This window comes from Saccopteryx bilineata, chromosome 2 (genome assembly GCF_036850765.1).
Source record: "Saccopteryx bilineata isolate mSacBil1 chromosome 2, mSacBil1_pri_phased_curated, whole genome shotgun sequence".
NCBI lineage: Eukaryota > Metazoa > Chordata > Mammalia > Chiroptera > Emballonuridae > Saccopteryx > Saccopteryx bilineata.
In genome coordinates, this window is record NC_089491.1 from 244,271,976 (window position 1) to 244,291,691 (window position 19,716).

Here is a 19,716-nt window from a genome sequence, read left to right on the forward strand (position 1 = left end):
TTGACTGGCTCCTCTAAAGGTGAAATACATGTCATTCCAAGAATTGATTTGGCTCCATCTCAAACAGGGATGCCATTTCAATTGAGACGTAGACAATTTCCTGTAAAACTTGCCTTTGCTATGACCATCAATAAGTCTCAGGGCCAAACGCTTAAAAGCATGTTGGCATTTTTTTACCTGAGCCTGCATTTGGACATCAACTTTATGTTGCCTGTTCAAGAGTTCGTGAAAGAACGGACGTAAAATTGAAAATAATTGATGGTCCTCTGCAAGGCGAGCTTAAAAATGATGGAAAGATCTACACAAGAAATATTGTGTACAAAGAGATCTTTGACATGTGAATTAACATTTTATTATTTAAATTACCTTTATTTATTGAGCTATCGGTGGCTCTTAAGAAATGTACCGCCAGTGGTTTCCTTCATTGCACTCTACTTTAAGCAATTAAGCAAGTAGAAGGGGGAAACCCCGTGGGGCAGTAAGCAAAGGGGCATCCTCGCCGCCTACCCAGGGTAATTCAGTTTGAATTAGCAGACACCTTTGCACAAATCATTTTAATTACAATTTATAATATCTAGAACAGCGGTCATTTTGTATGACTGCCGGGCTTTCTAGTCTTTATTATATGCGGCTTAAGTGTCTGTTTGTCGCTGATAGCTTATTGGTCGCTTGCGTAACTGTACTAGCCAATGGGGTGAAGTTGCCATGGCTGAACACAAATTGAGCGTGTCAGGGGGAAGGTGAACATTTGTTTGCATTGGCAATCATATGTTTTACATAAAAACTACGTCTTAACGTAATTTCTTTTAAGAATGCCTCCTAGAAAATACAGCACTGAAGAGGAGAGAAAAGGAACTAAAGCTGCACAAAAACGGCTTTCTCGACAAAAAGAAACCACTGAGCAGAGAAAGACAAGGCTTGCTTCAGTCGCAGAGCAAATGCGTCTTTCTCGGCAAAATGAGACTGATGAGCATAGAGAAACAAGGCTTGCCTCAGATGCAAGACAAAAAAGCCTATCTCGACAAAATGAGTCCCTTGAACAAAGGCAGGAGAGAAATGCAAAAAAAAACGACAGAGTAATGCTGACCGAAATGCAAAAAGGATTAAAAGTTTCAAATGGAGAAACTTTAATTTTTGAGCATTCCTCTGGTGACATGAATATTAAATGTGAACACTGTCAGTCCTTAAACTTCAAGTTAGAAACTAATCGATTTGACCGTGGCAAGAAAGGATTTTCTCAATGTTGTAAGTACGGAAACATTGTAGTTCCACTAATTGAGAATTATCCACCACTCTTGAATAAATTATTGACTAAGCAAAGGGGCGTCCTCGCCGCCTGCCCTGGGTAATTCAGTTTGAATTAGCAGACACCTTTGCACAAATCATTTTAATTACAATTAATAATATCTAGAACAGCGGTCATTTCATATGACCGCCGGGCTTTCTAGTTTAATATATGCTTGATAATATAGCACAGTGGGAAGTGTCTTTACCCCTGTGTTCAACAAGTGCACAAGGCCTGGGGAACAGGTGCTTAGTATTTTTGCACCTGTTTGCATATCATGTGCAGGAAAATAGCATCCCAGTCTCTGAGCGTCTCCGGTGACCGCGAGAAGGAAGGCAGAAGAGAACCCGCAGCCACTACTGTGCTGGGAACTGTGCGCTAGGCAGTCCCGAGGTCCCGCGGAAGCCCCGCCCCTGTTGCCCGAAGCTCTGTGGCGCTGGGGCGGGGCCTCGGGATGCGACCAATGAGAGCCAGCGGCCCGCGGCCCGGTTGCCCGGGCGACCAGCTAGCGGCTCCGCCCCCCGCGTCGAGCCTTGGGCGCGCGGCTGAGTGCTGACTGGAGCGAGAACCTGGTCTCTGCGCGCTGTGCGAATGCACGATGACCACGTGTAGTGTCCCGCGGAGGCCGTGCCGCGTAGTCGGACTCCTGCTGCTGGTGGTTTTGAGTTTCCTGCTGCTTCGCAGGTGAGGGAATCTCGCCCGGCATCTTCCCGTCGGCAGACAGCCCAATCCGCCACACCTCGAGTTCCCGCTCCCCTCTAGCCCGAAGGAGGCAGTCCCCAGAGTTGGCATTTAGGCGACCCGCGAATCCCCAGTTCCCGCCGGGAACAGCCCGCCAGCTTCTTGGTTTGTTTTTATTTTTGTAGCTCTCCAGCATCCCAGTGGTCCATTGCGCCTCCGGGAACTCTTGTTCTTTCTCGAGATCCGGGAATGGACGACACAGACGCTGCCCTCCCAGACCCCAGGCGTCTATGCCTAGAGCTTCCCCACTCCTTCCCCGCGTCGGTGATGCCGGGCTCTCTTTTTCTTGTGGATACTCCCAGCCCTGTGAGAGGGTCAGCAGAACTAGCGTTCAGATCCCTTTCATGCGTTCCCCATCCCTGCCCCGCCTCTAGTCCTCCTGGGGGAACCCGCTTCTGCTGTTCTCCCAGGTCTCTACATCCTCCCGCTCCCGCCCCCAGCCAGCCCTGCTGGGAGGCTTCTCTGTTCAGCAGAGCCCAGCGCTCCAGTGCTGACAGCAAAAGTCGTGTTAGCCTGCCCAGCCCAATGATGAGAGAGCGCTTGCCTACGAGTCCTCCAAGATCATCGGCCCTGGGTTTATTTGTCCCTTTCGCAGTCCCCAGCTTCCCTTAGCAAAATGTCTGTGTGGCAAGTGATTGCGTTTACTGGTAGAATGCCTTATCCACAGCCTGTGTAGGTGCCCCAGCTCAGAATTTTAATAATCTGTGTCTATTTAGAGGATTCTACTGCTCTGACCATATCTTTCAGGTCGTTGCTTGGTATTTTCCATATTCAAAACTTCCAGGGCTGCCGGGAAAGTGGACCAGGGGTAACTAATGCTGTGACTCTGAAAGTTAGTATTGAAGAGGCTGAAGGTGGAGCCACTGGCACTGGGGGCAGGTGCATTACCCCTCAGCTTGATCTTTTCTTTTTCCCTGCCAGCCTTAGTTTCTCCGAACTTCCTCTGGGAGATGGAGGGAAGTGTTTGATGGTGTTAAATATCTGAATGTTTTTGGCTGCCACAGCAATGCATTCAGAAACGCTTTGCATTTATAATTTATACCTTTCAAGACTTAAGATGTCTTCTTTGTTTCGGGGAGAGCAAGGATGTCATATATTGTTTGGGAGAAGAAAATGGTGCTTTTCTCATTCTGGAGCCCAGAAAGCCCAAGAAGCATTTTGTTTCCCCAGTTGTTTTCAGGACTTTCCCCTCATTTTATCTATGATGTCTAACCTTTCCCTCTTTGAAGACTGGTCCTGGCTTTTGTAGGGTGCTCAGCGCTCCTCCTGGTGCAAGACTGATGCAAATCCCAGAAGAATTACTCAGAGCAGAGGCAGCAGGAGCCTCTGGCATACAGCAGGGTAGCAAGAAGCCCTCACCCCAGAGAGAAGGGCTAGAGGTGTTCAAGTAGCATGTGGTTTGCCTGTTGTTGGAGGTCAAGGATATAGCAGCCATGTGGGGGACTCACGCAGGTCATTATGAGGGCCAGCACTGAGGGGCTTGAGATGGGCCAGTTAAATACACCTAATAATCCACAGGAAAAGGTTCGAGAAGGAGGCTGGGTGTTTGTTGGTGTCTCGTGGGACAGAAGATGCGAGGTCAGACAGCTGAGTGGCTGTGAAGAACCCTAAGCTTCTCAGAGGTGAATTAACTGTGTTCCCACCTGGGTGGGGTGACCGCAGTAGGAGTCAGTTGGGAGCATATGGAGTTGCCAGAGAATGGCAAAGGTGAGTGAATAACTGACTTAAATCTGTGGAAATAGGTGGAAGTGCTTAGGACAATTATTGTTTTTCCTTCTATCTCTTCTTTCTCAGCAGGAAAGACAGAGGCCAGAGAAGCTCCTAACCAAGTTCAGAGCCTTTTCTTAAGATCTTTTAGGACAGTGGTCCCCAACCTTTTTTGGGCCACGGACTGGTTTAATGTCAGAAAATATTTTCACGGACTGGCCTTTAGGGTGGGACGAATAAATGTATCACGTGACCGAGATAAGCGTCAAGAGTGAGTCTTAGACAGATGTAATAGAGGGAATCTGGTCATTTCTTAAAAATAAAACATTGTTCAGACTTAAATATAAATAAAACGGAAATAATATAAGTTATTTATTCTTTCTCTGCGGACCGGTACCAAGTGGCCCACGGACTGGTAACAGTCCGCGGCCTGGGGGTTGGGGACCACTGCTTTAAGATATATGTCTTTTGGGCATCTTTTGATCGTATCACTCTCATGGGCACTTTCTGTCCGATTTTTTCTGTCTGGCGTGGGCACCAAGGATTATCTCTGGAGGCCAGAGGAGAACATACTCATTGTCGCATCCTCTTCCTGCTATAACTAGCTTTGACTGGGTCATTAACTGAGTGGGTGGTGGGGGCCCCTCCCAGCTGTTGTTGGGAGTGTGCTTGGGGCCAGTGGTATATAGGTCACGTGGGATCAGGCTGCTCAGCTGGCAGCTTTGTGGAGCTGAGCCGTCAGGGTCAGCCCTTTTTCTGTACCTCAGAGGCAGGTATTTGGGTGGAGGAGGGGGCTGCTTGGCTGCGGCTTTTGTTTTTTTTCCATGAATTTTATTTTGGGCTGGTTCCTGGTCAATCAGAGCTGTTTGATTACATCCTATCTAAGAAACAGGAGGACCAAGATGACTTTTGAGGAAGCTTTCAACCTTGTTTCTTAGCTTGAACAATAATCTTTCAAAAAATGATCTTTATTGCAGTGTAATTGTCGTGTGATAAACTGCATGTTTAACATGTACAGTTTGACATATATATCTACCTATGAAATTACCACCATAATCAACATAGTGAAGGTATCTGTCAGCCCCAGAGATTTCCTCGTGCCCCTCTGCATCTCTCTCTCCTGTGCCTCTGCTGCCCCATTCCCAAGCACCCTGATCTGTTTCTTTCCACTGCCATATATTTGTTTGAATTTTTTTTTTTTTTGGTATTTTTCTGAAGCTAGAAACGGGGAGAGACAGTCAGACAGACTCCCGCATGCGCCCGACCAGGATCCACCCGGCAGGCCCACCAGGGGGCGATGCTCTGCCCATCCGGGGCGTCCCTCTGTCGCAACCAGAGCCACTCTAGCACCTGGGGCAGAGGCCAAGGAGCCATCCCCAGCACCCGGGCCATCTTTTTGCTCCAATGGAGCCTCGGCTGCGGGAGGGGAAGAGAGAGACAGAGGAAGGAGAGGGGGAGGGGTGGAGAAGCAGATGGGCGCATCTCCTGTGTGCCCTGGCTGGGAATTGAACCCGGGACTCCTGCACACCAGGCTGACACTCTACCACTGAGCCAACCAGCCAGGGCCTATTTGTTTGATTTTTTTAGTGTTTTATAGAAATGTAATCCTAACGTATGTGCTCTGTTTTGATGAGGCTTCTTTCACTCAGCATATTACTTTGAGGTCACTGATGCATGTAGTAATGTGAACTGTGTCTTTGAACCAGTTGCTTTTCTCATTCTCCAGCCTCCTCTTACTCCACAGGAATGCCTGTTTGATAGTATCAAGGCATGGTTCCCACTCATGATTTTTTTCCTTAATATTAATGCATCACAGAGCAATTGAATTAATTCTGCATCTCTCATACCTGAGATTTTAGCTGGCAAAGGTCAGGAGAGAGGAAAGCCACCAGGTAGGCAGCCTGCATCATGCCCCTTCGAGGACAAGTTAATATTTTCACTCAGCTGTCCCACTCACTGCTCCTGAGCTGGTGTTATCTGGATTCCCGGAGGAGGTGAATAACTTGGCAATATGACCAGGTCCCTTTCTTTGATCCAAAACATTGGTAGTCCTGTCTTCCGAGGGCACGTGGACAAATTGTGCCTCACTTCCTGGGCTTCTGTGAGGTCAGTGACTTTATGAGCTTTGCCTATTCTAGGGCTCTACTGGGTTTAAGGCCTGAGTCATATTCCCTGGAATGTTTGAGCTCTTTGAATGCTGTCCCTTTCATCTTATAGTAGTGAAGTGTTGAGCACCTGGGAAGTGTCTTTTCAGCAGGTAGTCCTTTCTGACGCAAGTGGGGAAGTGTGGCTCACTGGTCAGTGGCTCAGCCAGGGGGAGCTGGGATGTCGGAGCCACCCTGGCTCTGGTAGTCTTAAAGTGCCATGCTAGCCAATGACTGAAGGGGGACCAGAGGGCCTTGGAGCAGAATGTAAACGTTGGTGTATTTGTGATTAAAGGGACTGGGGTATCCAGGAGATTGGAGGCAAAGAGCAACAGAGCCTTGACAGCAGAAAGACCAGAGTTGGCCAGAGCATTCTCTCCACCTGAGGGCAAGGAAGGGCCAAGTGAATAAACACTTAATCTTTGATGAAATGACTCAGAGGTCTATTATATTGCCTTGAATGCTTTCCCAATGGAGTCAGCAGATGCTGGAGCTTAGAGAGGTCTTTTTAGAACATTTAGTAGTTGAAAAGGACTCGAGTCCAGCCACCCTCATCCCCCTCCATTACCCAGCAGAGTTCTTTTGGTGTGGGGATATTATTGGCTGCTTCCTCTCCACTCAGTTTTGTCTTTTGCTTAAATCTATTGCTCTGGATCTTAAAGGCCATATTGAAAAAGAGGCCCCGTTGTGTGGGACTTCTCCTGAAATAGAAGGGTCGGGGTATTTTTAATGTTAGGTGGTGCTGCTTCCCTACTCCCCCACTCAGCAAGACTGTAGGGTGTTCCTTTCAAGAACACATGCGTTTTTCCTACAAAGTTGATTTTTCAAATAGTTAGTATATAAAGAGGATGATACAAATAATACACAGGGGGAAAATAAACTCTCCACTCCTGGCCTCTAGACACCTCCCCACTACCTGAGGTGATTACTGATAATGGTTTCTCTCAGGGGAATTTGGTGCATATACAAGAAGACAGTTAGGTCTGTGACCCCATTTGGCGCGTTATTTATTTAAACATCCCCTGTTGATGGGCATCTATTATTGGCCATCTATTAGCTGCTGCACACAAAATTGCAATGAATATCTGTTGGAAATATTTCTGCATGTAGAATTGCTGACCTTATGAAATAGTTATTTTAAATCTTGATAGACATTGAAAATAAGTTAAAATAGGTGAGTAAAATAGCACATCCTATTTCTGTTGGATCAATGTGAAGGAGGCTGTGAGCTCTATTGTCTAAGGGGGAAATTCTGTCTGATCTGTATGGGCAAGATTCTTATAAGAACTAGCCCCTTTCTCATATATCTATGTAAATAAGTCCAATGTGGTGGATTAAAAAAACATTTAATATATTTATTGTCTCCCATTTTGTGAAATCATTTCATTCAAATCCCACAGCATCTCTAAGATCAGAGTCTTGTTATCAGTAGAGTCCTTTGGGTTATCTAACAGACTTTTTACTTCTCTCTAGGTTGAGATATAACACTTTGTTTTTGTTTTTAGAGAGAGAGCTAAAGAGAGACAGACAGACAGGAACGGAGAGAGATGAGAAGTATCAACTCATAGTTACAGCACTTTAGTTGTTCATTGATTGCTTTCTCATACGTGCCTTGATCAGGGGCTCCAGCCGAGGCAGTCACCCCTTGCTCAAGCCAGCAACCTTGGGCCTAAGCCAGTGACCTTGGGCTTCAAGTTAGTGACCTTTGGGCTCAAACCAGCGACCATGAGGTCATGTCTATGATCCCACGCTCAAGCTAGCGACCCTGCTCTCAAGCCGGATGAGCTTGTGTTCAAGCCAGCTACCTCAGGGTTTTGAACCTGGGTCTTCAGCATCCCAGGCTGATGCTCTCTCTATTCACTGTGCCACCACCTGGTCAGGCATACCTTTTCTCTTTATGATGCTATCGGTAGAAAAATTTCCCACAGTGAAAATAGTATCAGGACACTTTTTATTCCTGTTATGTGGTTGATTACTAATTAGGAGTTTGTATATATATTTTTTACAATTAGATCTCAAGGTTTTGGTCTAGTAAATGCTTACTCCCATGGATACTTCCTACAGTATTCAGAAAATATTGCTTTCTGAACTAGCAGCACGTCCCGTCATGTAGGCAGCCACTTGGCCCTACTTGCTGAAGCCTGAGTGCTAGGCCAGTGCCTGGCTCACCTAGAAGTCTTTCCAGAGGGAGGGACCGAGGTGCTGAAAGTGTAGTGGTGCCGTGGACCTGCAAATGCGTCTCTGCAAAATGAATGTACTTGGTTTTGAAATAGAAGGCTCAAGGCCTTTGCAGAGATTTAAAGCCTCTCCTAGCAAATCAGGAGACCAAAGCATTGGGCCCAGGCCAAGGGACACAACCAGGAAGCTGGGCCAACACAGGGCCAGAGTTCCAGTTCACTGGAGCTGGAGTTCTTGGTGGCTCATGGACTGATGCAAGAGGTACGCTTCTGGAGCAGAGAGAGGCATTGAGGGCACCGGCCTGGAGCAGAGAATGGAAAATTCCTTTCTTAGTCTCTCAGACTCCCCTGCTGAGGGAGGAGTGTATAGGGTATAGACTGGTGAGACTGAAATATCCCCAAGTGGACATTTGAGGGATGTCCAAGGAAACTGGGCCTCTGGGAAGCCTATAACCACATCAGCATCTTGAGGAAGTGATGAATAGAAATTTGTATTCCAGACCCAAGTGAGGACATTTCTATGTGTGATGGCTTTTGGGCAGTTTAACACGTCTTCCATCTCCTGGTCTCTGGCATGGCAGTTTGGATGAACGAGAGATGGTGTTTTCTTGGTTAGCACCTTTAATAGGAGGCTTTGGATACAGATGGGGTTGCATCTTTGCTTAGGGTGGCCCTAGTAGGGTCACAGTGCCTGCACTTGAAAATTGGATTTGTCAATCATTGTTTCAGATTAGCAAGAATGTACATATTATGTATATTGCCAAAAGAACCGACTTTCGGGACCAGCAAGAACTGATGTTCTGGTAACTGAAGGAGTCTTTATGCAGATTCCTACCTCATCTGCCAGCTGGTCCACACCCTTGGCCAGCCTAAAATTGTATGACATTCCAGAATTTGGTGACGCAGTCTCTGACGTGTCAGGTTGTGTGGATACCGGTCCGGCTGAATTTGGACAGACTGTGTGTGGCATGACAGAAGACTGGAGGGGATGGCTGTGACCCCAAGTGTGGCTTCCCAGTCCCACCATGACCCCCGTTACTGACCAATATTTGCAGGGTTTATAGGTGACATAGGCATGCCCTTTGGCATGGTCAGAGACATTTCAGACCTGTCCTGATTAGCACACCTCATTCAAGGAGGTCATTCAAGCAGGTGACTGGATCCAGCTCTTTACCGCCATAGTTGCCCTGGAAGCTGAGAATCAATTCACAGGCCCATTGCACATGAGAAAGGTTGTAAGCTTGTCACCCACTCATCTGCCCTTTTCCATTCAAACACGCCCACCCAGCATTTCAACTGTGTCCAGGGATGTCCTGCCTTTGAGAGCCTGCCCTGTGCCCACTGTCCTCGTGATCCACTACAATGATAAGTTGACATGTGAGAAGGCTTCATCCCTCTACCCCTCCTCCCTCATCAGTCACCACCTGATGACAGTTTTATGCCACAGAGATCTCAGTACCGAAGTCTTCTGCTTAATGTTTCCATTACAACCTGTGGTGTCCCCAGCTTGCGCTTGCCAAACGAGAAGGTTAGGCACAGGAACGTTGAGGTCTCGTTACATTGTGTGAGGCCCCATCAGAAGTCCTGACACATGCGCCTTCTTCTGGGATCCTCCCTGTGGACTAGGCACTAAGTAGGGCTCTAAGCAGAGCAAACCTGAGGACTGGTCCCATCTGTGACCAGGGCCTGCTGTGCAGTTTATTCTAGGGCTGAAAAGTTACTTTTCCTACCATGAAGCAAAGATAAGGCAACAGAGATTCCAGAAGAAAGTGTTAATATGAGCTTCGGCTAGAAAGAAGGCAAGTGCCCCTGGTCCTCTCAAGAAAGTTTCATCAGGAATGAACTGCTCACTAGAAAAGCAACAGTAAAAAAAAAGCCTTCCTTGGGATCGATGTGGTTAGCTCCTTGGTAACGAGCCTGATTGACAGGGAACGTCTCCCTGACCTCATTTAACCACACAGTTTATATTTTCTTTATTTTATTATTACTGAGTTCATTACTCAGGAAATGATGGGAGTTATTATTAATATTATGATCATTAGTACTAATGATCATTTGCAGTATTGACATCCATTTGTATGGTGCTTTGTTGTTTATCAAGCTCTAATGTGTATCATCTCATTTTGTCACAGTGAATTCCTTGCAAAAACCCAACATTTATTATCCTCATTTTCTCAGTGAATTCATCCCGGGTAGCTCAGTTGGCTAAAGCATCGTCCCGATACACCAAGGTTGCAGGTTTGATCCCTGGTCAGAGCACATACAAGAAACAACCAATGAATGTATAAATAAGTGGAACACCAAATTGTTTTTCTCTTTCTTGTTTTCTCTCTCTCTCCCTTTCTCTCTAAAATCAATAAATAAATTTTTAAAAAAACTTAAAAAAACTCATCTAGTAACCTACCAGAAAGTTTTCAGAAAACAAACAGTTGAATTCTCCAGAGTTTGGAATTTGATCACTGCTAGCTTTTGTTGTTTGCAGTGTTAATTTACTGCTGCTTAATAAGCACTGAGAGGAAATACCTTTTAGAAAAGTCTAGGAAGTGATAGGATTTAAAGACTCTAGCAAAAAGAAACTCTATCCAGGCAGGTGTATTTTCCATATATGAAAGGAGAAGATATAGACTGGTGATTCCCCAACTTTAACCTCAGGTTCCGGTTAAAAAGCAGAGTCTCATTCAGGTCTCAGGTAAGGCCCAGAGTTTCTGCATTTGCAACAGTTGACCTGGAGACATAAACCTAGGTGGAAGTTTCCTCATGATTAGTTATCCACTAGGGGACAAATTAAGGAGTGTGTGTTAGAAGCAGGGATGGTGTAGGAATGAGGGAGACACAGAGAGCCACCTTTCCTGCCTACCCCTCTGCCCTTGCAGGGGGTGGGCCTCTTCCAGGGCAGTGGGAAGCAAGGGGGGTGTCAGTGATGTGAGCTTGGTGAACAATCAGAGGGTGTTTCTATAGGTCTGGCTGATGAATAAGGATTGCTACCTGGAGTGATTGCTAAATTGTATTGTCACTGTCTTTAAAAACAATGAGAGAGAGAGAGCAAAAGAGAAAGAGAATGAGAGTATTTTCACCACCAGATGTCAATATGTCCCTATTTTTAAGAAAAGACTGCTCATCCAGTTCTTTCTCACCTGGGGAGAGCCTGGGGCTGGTGGTTAGGTGAGCCTGGAGAGTGTGAGAAGCCTGAGGAGCACATGAAGCATGAAGGGAGAGGGTGTTCTTTGGAGCAGTCATGGTCAAAACCAAGGGAGACAAACTCTGCTGTGCGTGAGGTGTGGAGCAGCCAGAAGACTCAGAAGCTTGGAGCTAACGGAGAGATCTAGGTGGGAAGAGGAAGAACAAGGAGGTGGCTAGAAAGAGGCTGGACAATGGCCTCAGGGGCCTGAGGCCTCCTTTTAGTATCCAGGGCCTCCTCCCCTATGGCAGGGCTTCCTGTAAAGGGCCAGATAGTACATATTTGCAGCTTTGCAGACCACATAGTCCCTTTGCAGCAGTTTCACTGTGCCCCAGAGCAGCTGTAGATAGTAGCTAAATGAATGGGGTTTGGTGGTATGTCAGTAAAACTGTTTGTGGACAATGAAATGTGGAGTTCATAGAATTTTTCTATGTGTCAAAAAATATAATATCTTTCTTTTGATTTTTTTTCCAGGCACTTGAAAATGTGAGAACCATTCTTAGCCTGCAGGCAGCACAAGACAGGAAGCAAGGTGCATTCAGTTCACAGCTGAAGTTTTCAGATCCCTGGCTAGGGGCTGGGATGATCTGATAGGATCCCAGTGAACACATCTTTCATTATAAGACTTTAGAAATTGTAATAAGAGTGCTTGGCACAAAGTCTAGTACATATAATATAATCAGCTGCTAAATTAAATGGGAATGAATGGAAAGATGGCAATTATTCCATATTAGGGATAAAAGCCTCTTCCCCCATGCCGCCAGATTATTTTCTCTAATATGCAAAGCGTGCTAAAATAAATTTATTTCCAGTAGTGATAAGACTCTTATAGCACATCACAGAATATTTTATTAATATCAGGTCATCACAGCAGCCTTTGTGAGCAGGTATGACAGGCATTAGCCCTGCTTTGCAGAGGAAAATACTTTCTCTGTGTGCATGCCCACAGAGCAAGTGTCATTAACCCAAGGTGACAGCGCTCCTAAAGATAGAGCCAGTATGCATGTCCTGATCTTCCTCCTGCATGTACTACTATTTTTGTTGTTGCTTCCCCAAAGGTGGTCCCTCTTCCAAAGGCGGGTCTTTGGAATAACTGTGTTCTGAAATATCATATATAAGTCACTTGGAACATGGTGCTTTTTCTTTAGAGAAAGAAAAAAGTGATTTAGGTCCCCAGGTTATCCACAAATGATTACTTTAACTATAATGTACAGTCCTGCAGCTGTAGCATGAGTTTGGGGTGCTGGGGGGGTTGTGAGAAGTAAGGAGAAAGTAAAAAATCATTATCTTTGCCCTTGAGTGGCCATAGACAAAGTTCCCATGTGGTCAGTGATGTCTGTGGCACATTCTGCCTTCTTGGCATCCCCCTCTCCTGTCTCAGAATATACAGGGCCTCCAAATGTGCTCAAGTCCCTCCCGTACATCTATTGCTATGCTGGTAGCTTTCATCCTTGTCTGTTAGGATCTCTGGAAGAGATTTTAAAGAACACCATTACTTGTGCCCCACCTGCAGAGCTAGTGAATTGGACTGAGGTGGGTGCTGCGCATTGGTTTTAAAAGATTCTCTGGTGATTCAAATATGCTGTCACCTTTGTGAACCATTGTGGCTAAACCCAAACCTGCCTTCTAGTGTAGCAGACTTCAGTTAGGAAAGCTGCTGCTGAAGTGATTCCACATGGTTCTCGTGTCTCCCACATCTCTTATACCTACATTTGGTTTTTAAGCCTGGTAAATTGAACTAGTCAATATGCTTGTCTTCTCAGTGCTATGATCACAACTGTCCAACACCCCTGTTGTTTCTGATCTTGAGCAGTACTTCTGTCTCTGTGGTGAAGAATCCTTTTCCCTCCTTCCCTCCCTCCCTCCCTCCCTCCCTCCCTCCCTCCCTCCCTCCCTCCTTCCTTCCTTCCTTCCTTCCTTCCTTCCTTCCTTCCTTCCTTCCTTCCTTCCTTCCTTCCTTCCTTCCTTCCGTGTGTGAGAGAAAGAAACAGACAGGAAGGGAAAGAGATGAGAAGCATCAACTTGTAGTTGTGGCACCTTAGTTGTTCATTGATTGCTTTCATACATACCTTGACCAGGGGGCTCCAGCTGAGCCAGTGATCCCTTGCTCAGGCCATGGACCTTGGACTTCAAGCCAGTGACCTTTTGGCTCAAGCTGGTGACCATGGGGTCATGTCTATGATCCTATGCTCAAGCTGGCGACCCAGTGCTCAAGCCAGTGACCTCGAGGTTTTGAACCTGGGACGTCAGTGTCCCAGGTTGATGTTCTATTCACTGCACCACTACTGGCCAGGCAAGAAACATTAAAAAAAAAAAATTCCAATCTGTTACTTTATAAAACACAATAAAAACAAATTACTAAAAAAAAAAAAAGAAATGAAAACATATGCAAAAAACATACCCAGCCTTTTATGATTAGCTTTAATAGACATAAACTTACTCTCATTACTATAAAAAGTTCCTCAGTTTCTGTACCCATCAGAGCATGGACTGGCGGCAGGCAGTCAGTGGTGAACCAGCTCGGACCCGGAGCGCTGGCTGGAATGTTGGATCCGCACCTTCTCACCCGTCAGCTCGCCAGTCCATGAGTAAATGTGCTTTCACGTTTTTATGTTTTTGCCCCAAATTTCCTCTGCTTTCTTATATTCCTTGCCTTCAAGACCCAGTGAGAATAAAGTCTTCTCTGACTCCACCTGGATGAGTTAGATAATTTCTTCACTCAACAATTGCTTCTATATTGTCCTCTTCCATCACCACCTAATTAGTGGGGCCCAGTGCTCCATGAAAATGTGGAGCCCTTGTTTAAAAATTGTTAAGAATATTAGGATTGAGACAGCTAATTGTCTGAGGCCATGAGTACCTTGGTATATTGTAATATGATTGTCATTGTAATTATGTTTATTATAGTAGATCATTGTAGTATAGATTTGTTGTCTGCATTCACTACACTATGCATTAGATCTGATGACTTATTTACCACTTGTTGCAAGGGGGCCTTCTGAGTGTGGGGCCATGTGCAACTGCGTGGCTCACACGCCCACGGAGCTGGCCCTGGTCGTGTCTCTGTGCACGCTTTACAGCTGCACTCATGACCCTGAGTTGTTAATTATCTGAGTGTGCAGGGAGTTGGAGAAGACTGTATAGAACTCTTCACAGGGACTATGACGTATGGTTTGGGAACATGGGGAGGATGGGTGTGAGCTTCCTGAGGGGCACGAGCAAGTTGCCATGGGTTTTCACTGAATGCTGTTAAGAATATGGTACCATTCAGAGCAGGGCTCTGGCTACTTTCAGTGTAGTGTCTGCAAATTCATGTCCAGCACTGAAGCACTTGGCTTTGAAGGTCAAGGAGAAGCTGGCGGATACGTAAGGAAAGGACCCAGCAGGGGGACAGTGCTGATGGCTGTGATGGAGGGAGAGCCGGAACGGTGGGACACCCCGTGAGCACACTGGGAGGGTCAGCTAGAGGGTGTGTGACATGCATGTGCCCTGTTCCCCTGTGATCCGATGTGGTCTGCGTGGCTGGCGAAGCTTTGTGAAGGAGCTACCCTGTGAGGGTGCAGAAAACTTGACTCCAGAGTCAGGATGGCTTCTCCCAGTGCACTTTTGGTTCCCACATGTCTCTTTTAAGAGATGACAGCCCCCGATCTGTATGTAGCAGCTGACTGAGTGGCTTAAGCTGCGTCTTAAGCCAGACACTTGTCTCAGGGGCACCATTTCAGCCAGCGTTTACAAATGGAAAGACCAGAAGCAGTCGAAGGAGGTTTTTTTCATGCAGAGGAGCCTTGCTGGGCAAGATGCCCTCTCTTGTCAGGAACTGTAATGAGAAGTGGGTACTGAAAAGGCACCAACGAAAATTTCCCTTTGCGCCAGACTCACTCCTGCTGTTGTTTTCTATCTCTAAGTTTCCTAAATTTCCTGGCTGGGAACTGTGGGTCCCCCAGCTTCTCTGCCTGGTGTTCTCTTGTGGCTGTCAGGACACTGGAGCACTCAATCACGGGGCACCCCTCCGCCCACTCCAGAGATGTCGAGAAGTGCTTTTTCAGGGATGAAAGCTTTACAACAACCTGCCTAGGTGGACTTTTCTGTCATGTGGGATGATCTCTTGGCCAACATGACACTTGATCTTTAGACAATAATTAAGACCTGGGAATTTGGTTAGATGCTGTTTCTAACCCAGAGAACTCTTTGCAGGTATTTGCACTTCAAGCCGGGCAGCAGTGACCATGATGTGGCTCAGAGGTACTATGTGAAGTAGATGGTGCCTTGATGTTTAGTCAGATAGCCTGGGACACCTGCCTCTGGGTCCCCCCAGGTCCCCCCAAGTCCCCAGCACCCGAAGGCAGCTTCTCAGCCGCTTAGCACTTCCTTCCCGTGCACTGTGCGCCCACTGCGTCCTGTCTCAGGCTAGTGCGTCTCCATGTCGGATGTTGTGTTTGTCTCATTCTGAGGGTAGGTGGGTCGGCTGAGTCAGTGGTGCTGAAGAGGCTCCTTCCAAGGTTGGGCTAAGTTGGAGGGTGGGAGCCTCTTCTGAATGCACTGGAAAACAGGCCCTCCTTGGAAAGAAATGCTGAGGGCCTGCGAAGGAGGAGAGGAGGCCTGTCTCTTCTGGCGCTCCTGCACGCTGCTGAGGGTGAGCTTCGAGGCTTTCTGGCCCCCTTTCCCTTTTGTAGGTTGAGCTGGCACAATCTGATCCCTCCTTGGCTGAGACACCGGCAGTTGGGGCTGCATACCAAGGGCCAGAACTTCATGCTGGGCGACTCTACCATCTGGATCTTTGGGGGCTCCGTGCACTATTTTCGTGTGCCCAGGGCGTACTGGAGGGACCGCTTACTGAAGATGAAAGCCTGTGGCTTGAACACCCTCACCACGTGAGTGCTGCCCTACCCCCACCACCAAGCCTTGTTCCCCTGCGGGAGGAGGGGGGCTCCTCCGCATCTGGGCCCCCAGATCTTTGTGGGATCCCAGCCTGGGGGCCCCCAGCCTGCCTGGGTGGTGAGCCCTGGCACATCCTAAATCTGCACAGCCTCTGACAGGAAGACAGCCTCCCTTCTTCCTGATCTCTGCAGCGCTCCTCATTAGTGGGGATGAGAGATGGGAAGTGGAAATCTCATCTGGGGACCAGAGAGAGCGACGGTGTACAAAGGAGGAGAGTGTAGTTGCAGGAGATGATTGAAATATCATAACTAATTTTTTAAATGAGCACTCCACCCCCAATTTATATAGCAAATGAGTGTAGTCTTCTTCAAAATAAAACTAAACGAATAAAACTTCAAAAATAAAATAAAGCAAAACACCTGTCAGCAGTTTTCGTCATTCCTTTTTAGGATTATCTTCTGCATGCTGCAGTTTTCATTCTGGCCTCTTGCACAGGGACTGGGACATGGTGGGCACTCAGTAAGATGTGGAATGTGTGAATTCGTGAAAAGTTAGGCTCAGTTGTGAACAAAATTGGATCTTTTCTTGGATGTATTTTTCAAAATTGCCAAAAGATATTTGGATCCAAGCTGAAGAAAGAAAGCAGGTTATCAGGCTATATTCTAGTTGCAGGCAAAAAAGAAATGTGATTACGAATCAAGAATATGGATTTTCTTGGGTGGTTTATGAACTGGCTTTGAAGACCATTTCTAAAAAGGCTTACAGGAATATTCTGATCTATGACAGCATAGTTGAAACAGATGGTGTAATTTCCTAGAATTATTAAAAAGGATCCACTTTATTTGCCTATGTAAGTTCTGATCCTGGGGATACATTCACATGTTAGCTTGTAGGAATATTGTGGGGCAATCATTTTGCCTTATAAAAGCAGAATAATCTACATTTGCTTAAACATGGAACTCCTGAGTTTGAATCAGAAGCAAGCAAGTCTCCCCATCCACTTGGCCCATGCACATTCCGTGCAGTGGGAGAGCGCCCGCCAGGAGCCGTGCGCGGGTGGGAGTCCTGGGGAGGACCAGCTGTCATTACTATTACCATCTGTCAGTCCATACTTCTGTCTCTTGGATTGGGCCCCTTAACGAACCTATTTCATTTTCTCATCTTCTCTTTAGGGTTAGAAGCCTTGTTCTGTTTTAGGGTTTGCAGTTCGATGCTTCATTAAAAAGTAGAGCTGATAGTTAAGGCAGCCTCTTACTCTGCTTGTAACTGTTTTTCCTGTGAAGTTACTTCTTCTTCTGCAATGCAGAGAGAGAGGGCAGGAGGGCAGGAAGACAGAAGCACAGCCCAGGCTGCTCTGTGGGCATGTCTATGAATCACTCACATCCTCATATCTTGTTGGCCTCTCCTCCTTCCCCCTCAGGAGGGGAGCTCTTAGTTCCCTAGGGACTGGCTCTAGGTTCTCCTAAGTCTCCTACATCTCCACTGAGTTCTTGGTTCCAGTCCTGATGTCATTAAGACATTCTACCTAGGAAATATATCTTCAACCATCATAAGGGGTTTTAGGGATAAAGAAGGTAATCTGGGAGATGAAGTGGAATAAATGAAGAAAAGTCATGCCTGTCATTGTCTCTCCCATCACAGCTACGTCCCATGGAACCTCCACGAGCCACAAAGGGGCACATTCGACTTCTCTGGGAACCTGGATCTGGAGTACGTGCCATTGCTGGTCTGTGACCCGGCCTGGGCTGGGGAGGCAGGAAGGGGCTGCTGGGCTGAAGAGGGACCACAGCGGCACCTCAGCGCTGCTTGGAGGACCGGAGGGAGACTGGGCTCCGGAGCCTTGTTCTCAGGATGCTGTGACAGGCTCTCCACCAGGACCAGTTGCTCTCCAGCTGTGAACCTGGTACTCCCAGGGGTCCAGGCCTGTCTGCTCAGAGCCCAGCTGTCCTCACTGCAGCCCAGAGGTGCCTGGTGCCCAGGGTCAGCCCTGCTCTGCAGTGGGGTCCAGCCAGCCGTGCTGAGACAGGGGTTGCCCCTCGAGGATAGCAAGGGCGTTGGGGTCAGGTCCATTGTTAGGACCCCTGTCCGCGTCTGATGCCCTTCCTCCTGATGACCCAGTGGGCTGTGCAGAGGGTCCTAGGCTGGGAGCCAGTGAGAACCCAGCTGCCAGGGCCTCTGGCCTATGACCACGGGTGTAGGATTACCTGCTCTGCTGGGGTGGGGGCTTGGCCTTCCTTCACTCACCCCCTGCCTCTGGTTGGGAGAGGAAGGCAGGTGAGCAGAGGATCCGGGCAGTTCTGCCACCTGTGAAGCGTGCTGGGCTCGTGCCCACCTCCGCTCGGATGTCCTGAGAGTTGCCGACATTGACCTTCCTAGGACCTTTGTTCTGACGGCTGCGGAGGTTGGGCTGTGGGTGATTCTGCGTCCAGGCCCCTACATCTGCAGTGAGATCGACCTCGGCGGCTTGCCCAGGTGAGCTGCGCCGTGAGGGCCTCTGGCCACAGCTTGAGCTGTCCAGTGTGCTTATGTAACATATGAATCACAAACCTAGGTTTAATTTTGCTTTTAAAGTATGTTTTTCCATTTCGTACTGAAGTTCCTTTTCAGAGTAGGTAACACCCAAAGTGAGGGGGATTCATTTTAAATGTCACCATTATTGTCCTTGTCAAATTCCACGTGGTTTGAGGCAAGCAGAGCAGAAGGGCTGGCCATCCCTATGTCATTCCCTCCGTTGGGGTTCTGCTGTGAGCCGGGCCCTCGGTCAGGTCCTTCATCTGCCCTGGGCCTCACTTTCCTGTCTACAGAATGGGAACAGTCACAGCGGTCTGTGTTTCTTAGGGATGGGATCAGCATTTATTTCCTAAGGTCCAAGTATTTTGAGAAAGTATAAGAGAAACAAATTATTGCTTGTGTTTTATCTCTTAATCTTCAAATTTCAGGCCCTAATGAGTTATCTTAGGATGTGTAGTCTCCACTGACGTCAGTGGAGTGCTGTGTGTTTGGAGTAGAAATCTGGACGAGAATAACTGGGGACCACAGTCATTCCTCATCGTCATCACTATTGCCTTAATTTTCAAAAAAGATATTCTTGTGATTAGGGGTAATCGTTCCCATCCTCACTGCATTCTAGATGGTTCAATCTGTGCTTCCCCAACCCTTGCTGCCCCAAGGGGGAGGAAGTCTGATCCTGTTTGCCGTGCTGTCTCCTGTGGGATGGGCTTCTCCCCTTAGCGCCCCCCCCCCAGCCTCTGTCTTGTTTTTCCTCTGTTTCCAGCACTACCCGCCCTGCCCCAGGGGTCACAGGCAGGCTCTGTCTCCATCTCCTTTCCTACCCACAATCGATTGATTGCTTCTCTGTCTCTGTGCTAGTCAGCTGGGCGAGAGTGCCCTCCGCAAGGCTGTGAACGCAGACAGTGGCCTTCCCCACACCTGGGGATTAGAAATCTGCGTGTCAGCGAGAAAGCTTTGGCTCAGCCAGAGTGACATGGGAGGAGGACGGGATTTGCGTCTTACTTAGCTCGGAAGCTGCAGCTCTCAGACCTTGTGCAGCGCCTGTCCCTTCAGGCGCTGTTCGCATAGACAGTGGGCACCGGGCAAAACCTGGGC

At 47.5% G+C, this 19,716-nt stretch overlaps 1 protein-coding gene across 1 annotated transcript in view; it reads left to right on the forward strand.

The window, feature by feature from the left end:
* The first annotated feature begins 1,816 nt into the window (after window positions 1-1,816).
* The window catches only part of LOC136325406 (beta-galactosidase-1-like protein 2), a 44,239-nt gene continuing 26,339 nt past the window's right edge, over window positions 1,817-19,716 (forward strand). Inside the window, exons 1-5 of the mRNA XM_066259783.1 lie at window positions 1,817-1,969; window positions 15,427-15,474; window positions 15,906-16,103; window positions 17,752-17,820; window positions 18,487-18,582. Coding sequence (XP_066115880.1) covers window positions 1,884-1,969; window positions 15,427-15,474; window positions 15,906-16,103; window positions 17,752-17,820; window positions 18,487-18,582 — 497 coding nt within the window. The 5' untranslated portion in view covers window positions 1,817-1,883. The remainder of the gene's footprint in view (window positions 1,970-15,426; window positions 15,475-15,905; window positions 16,104-17,751; window positions 17,821-18,486; window positions 18,583-19,716) is intronic.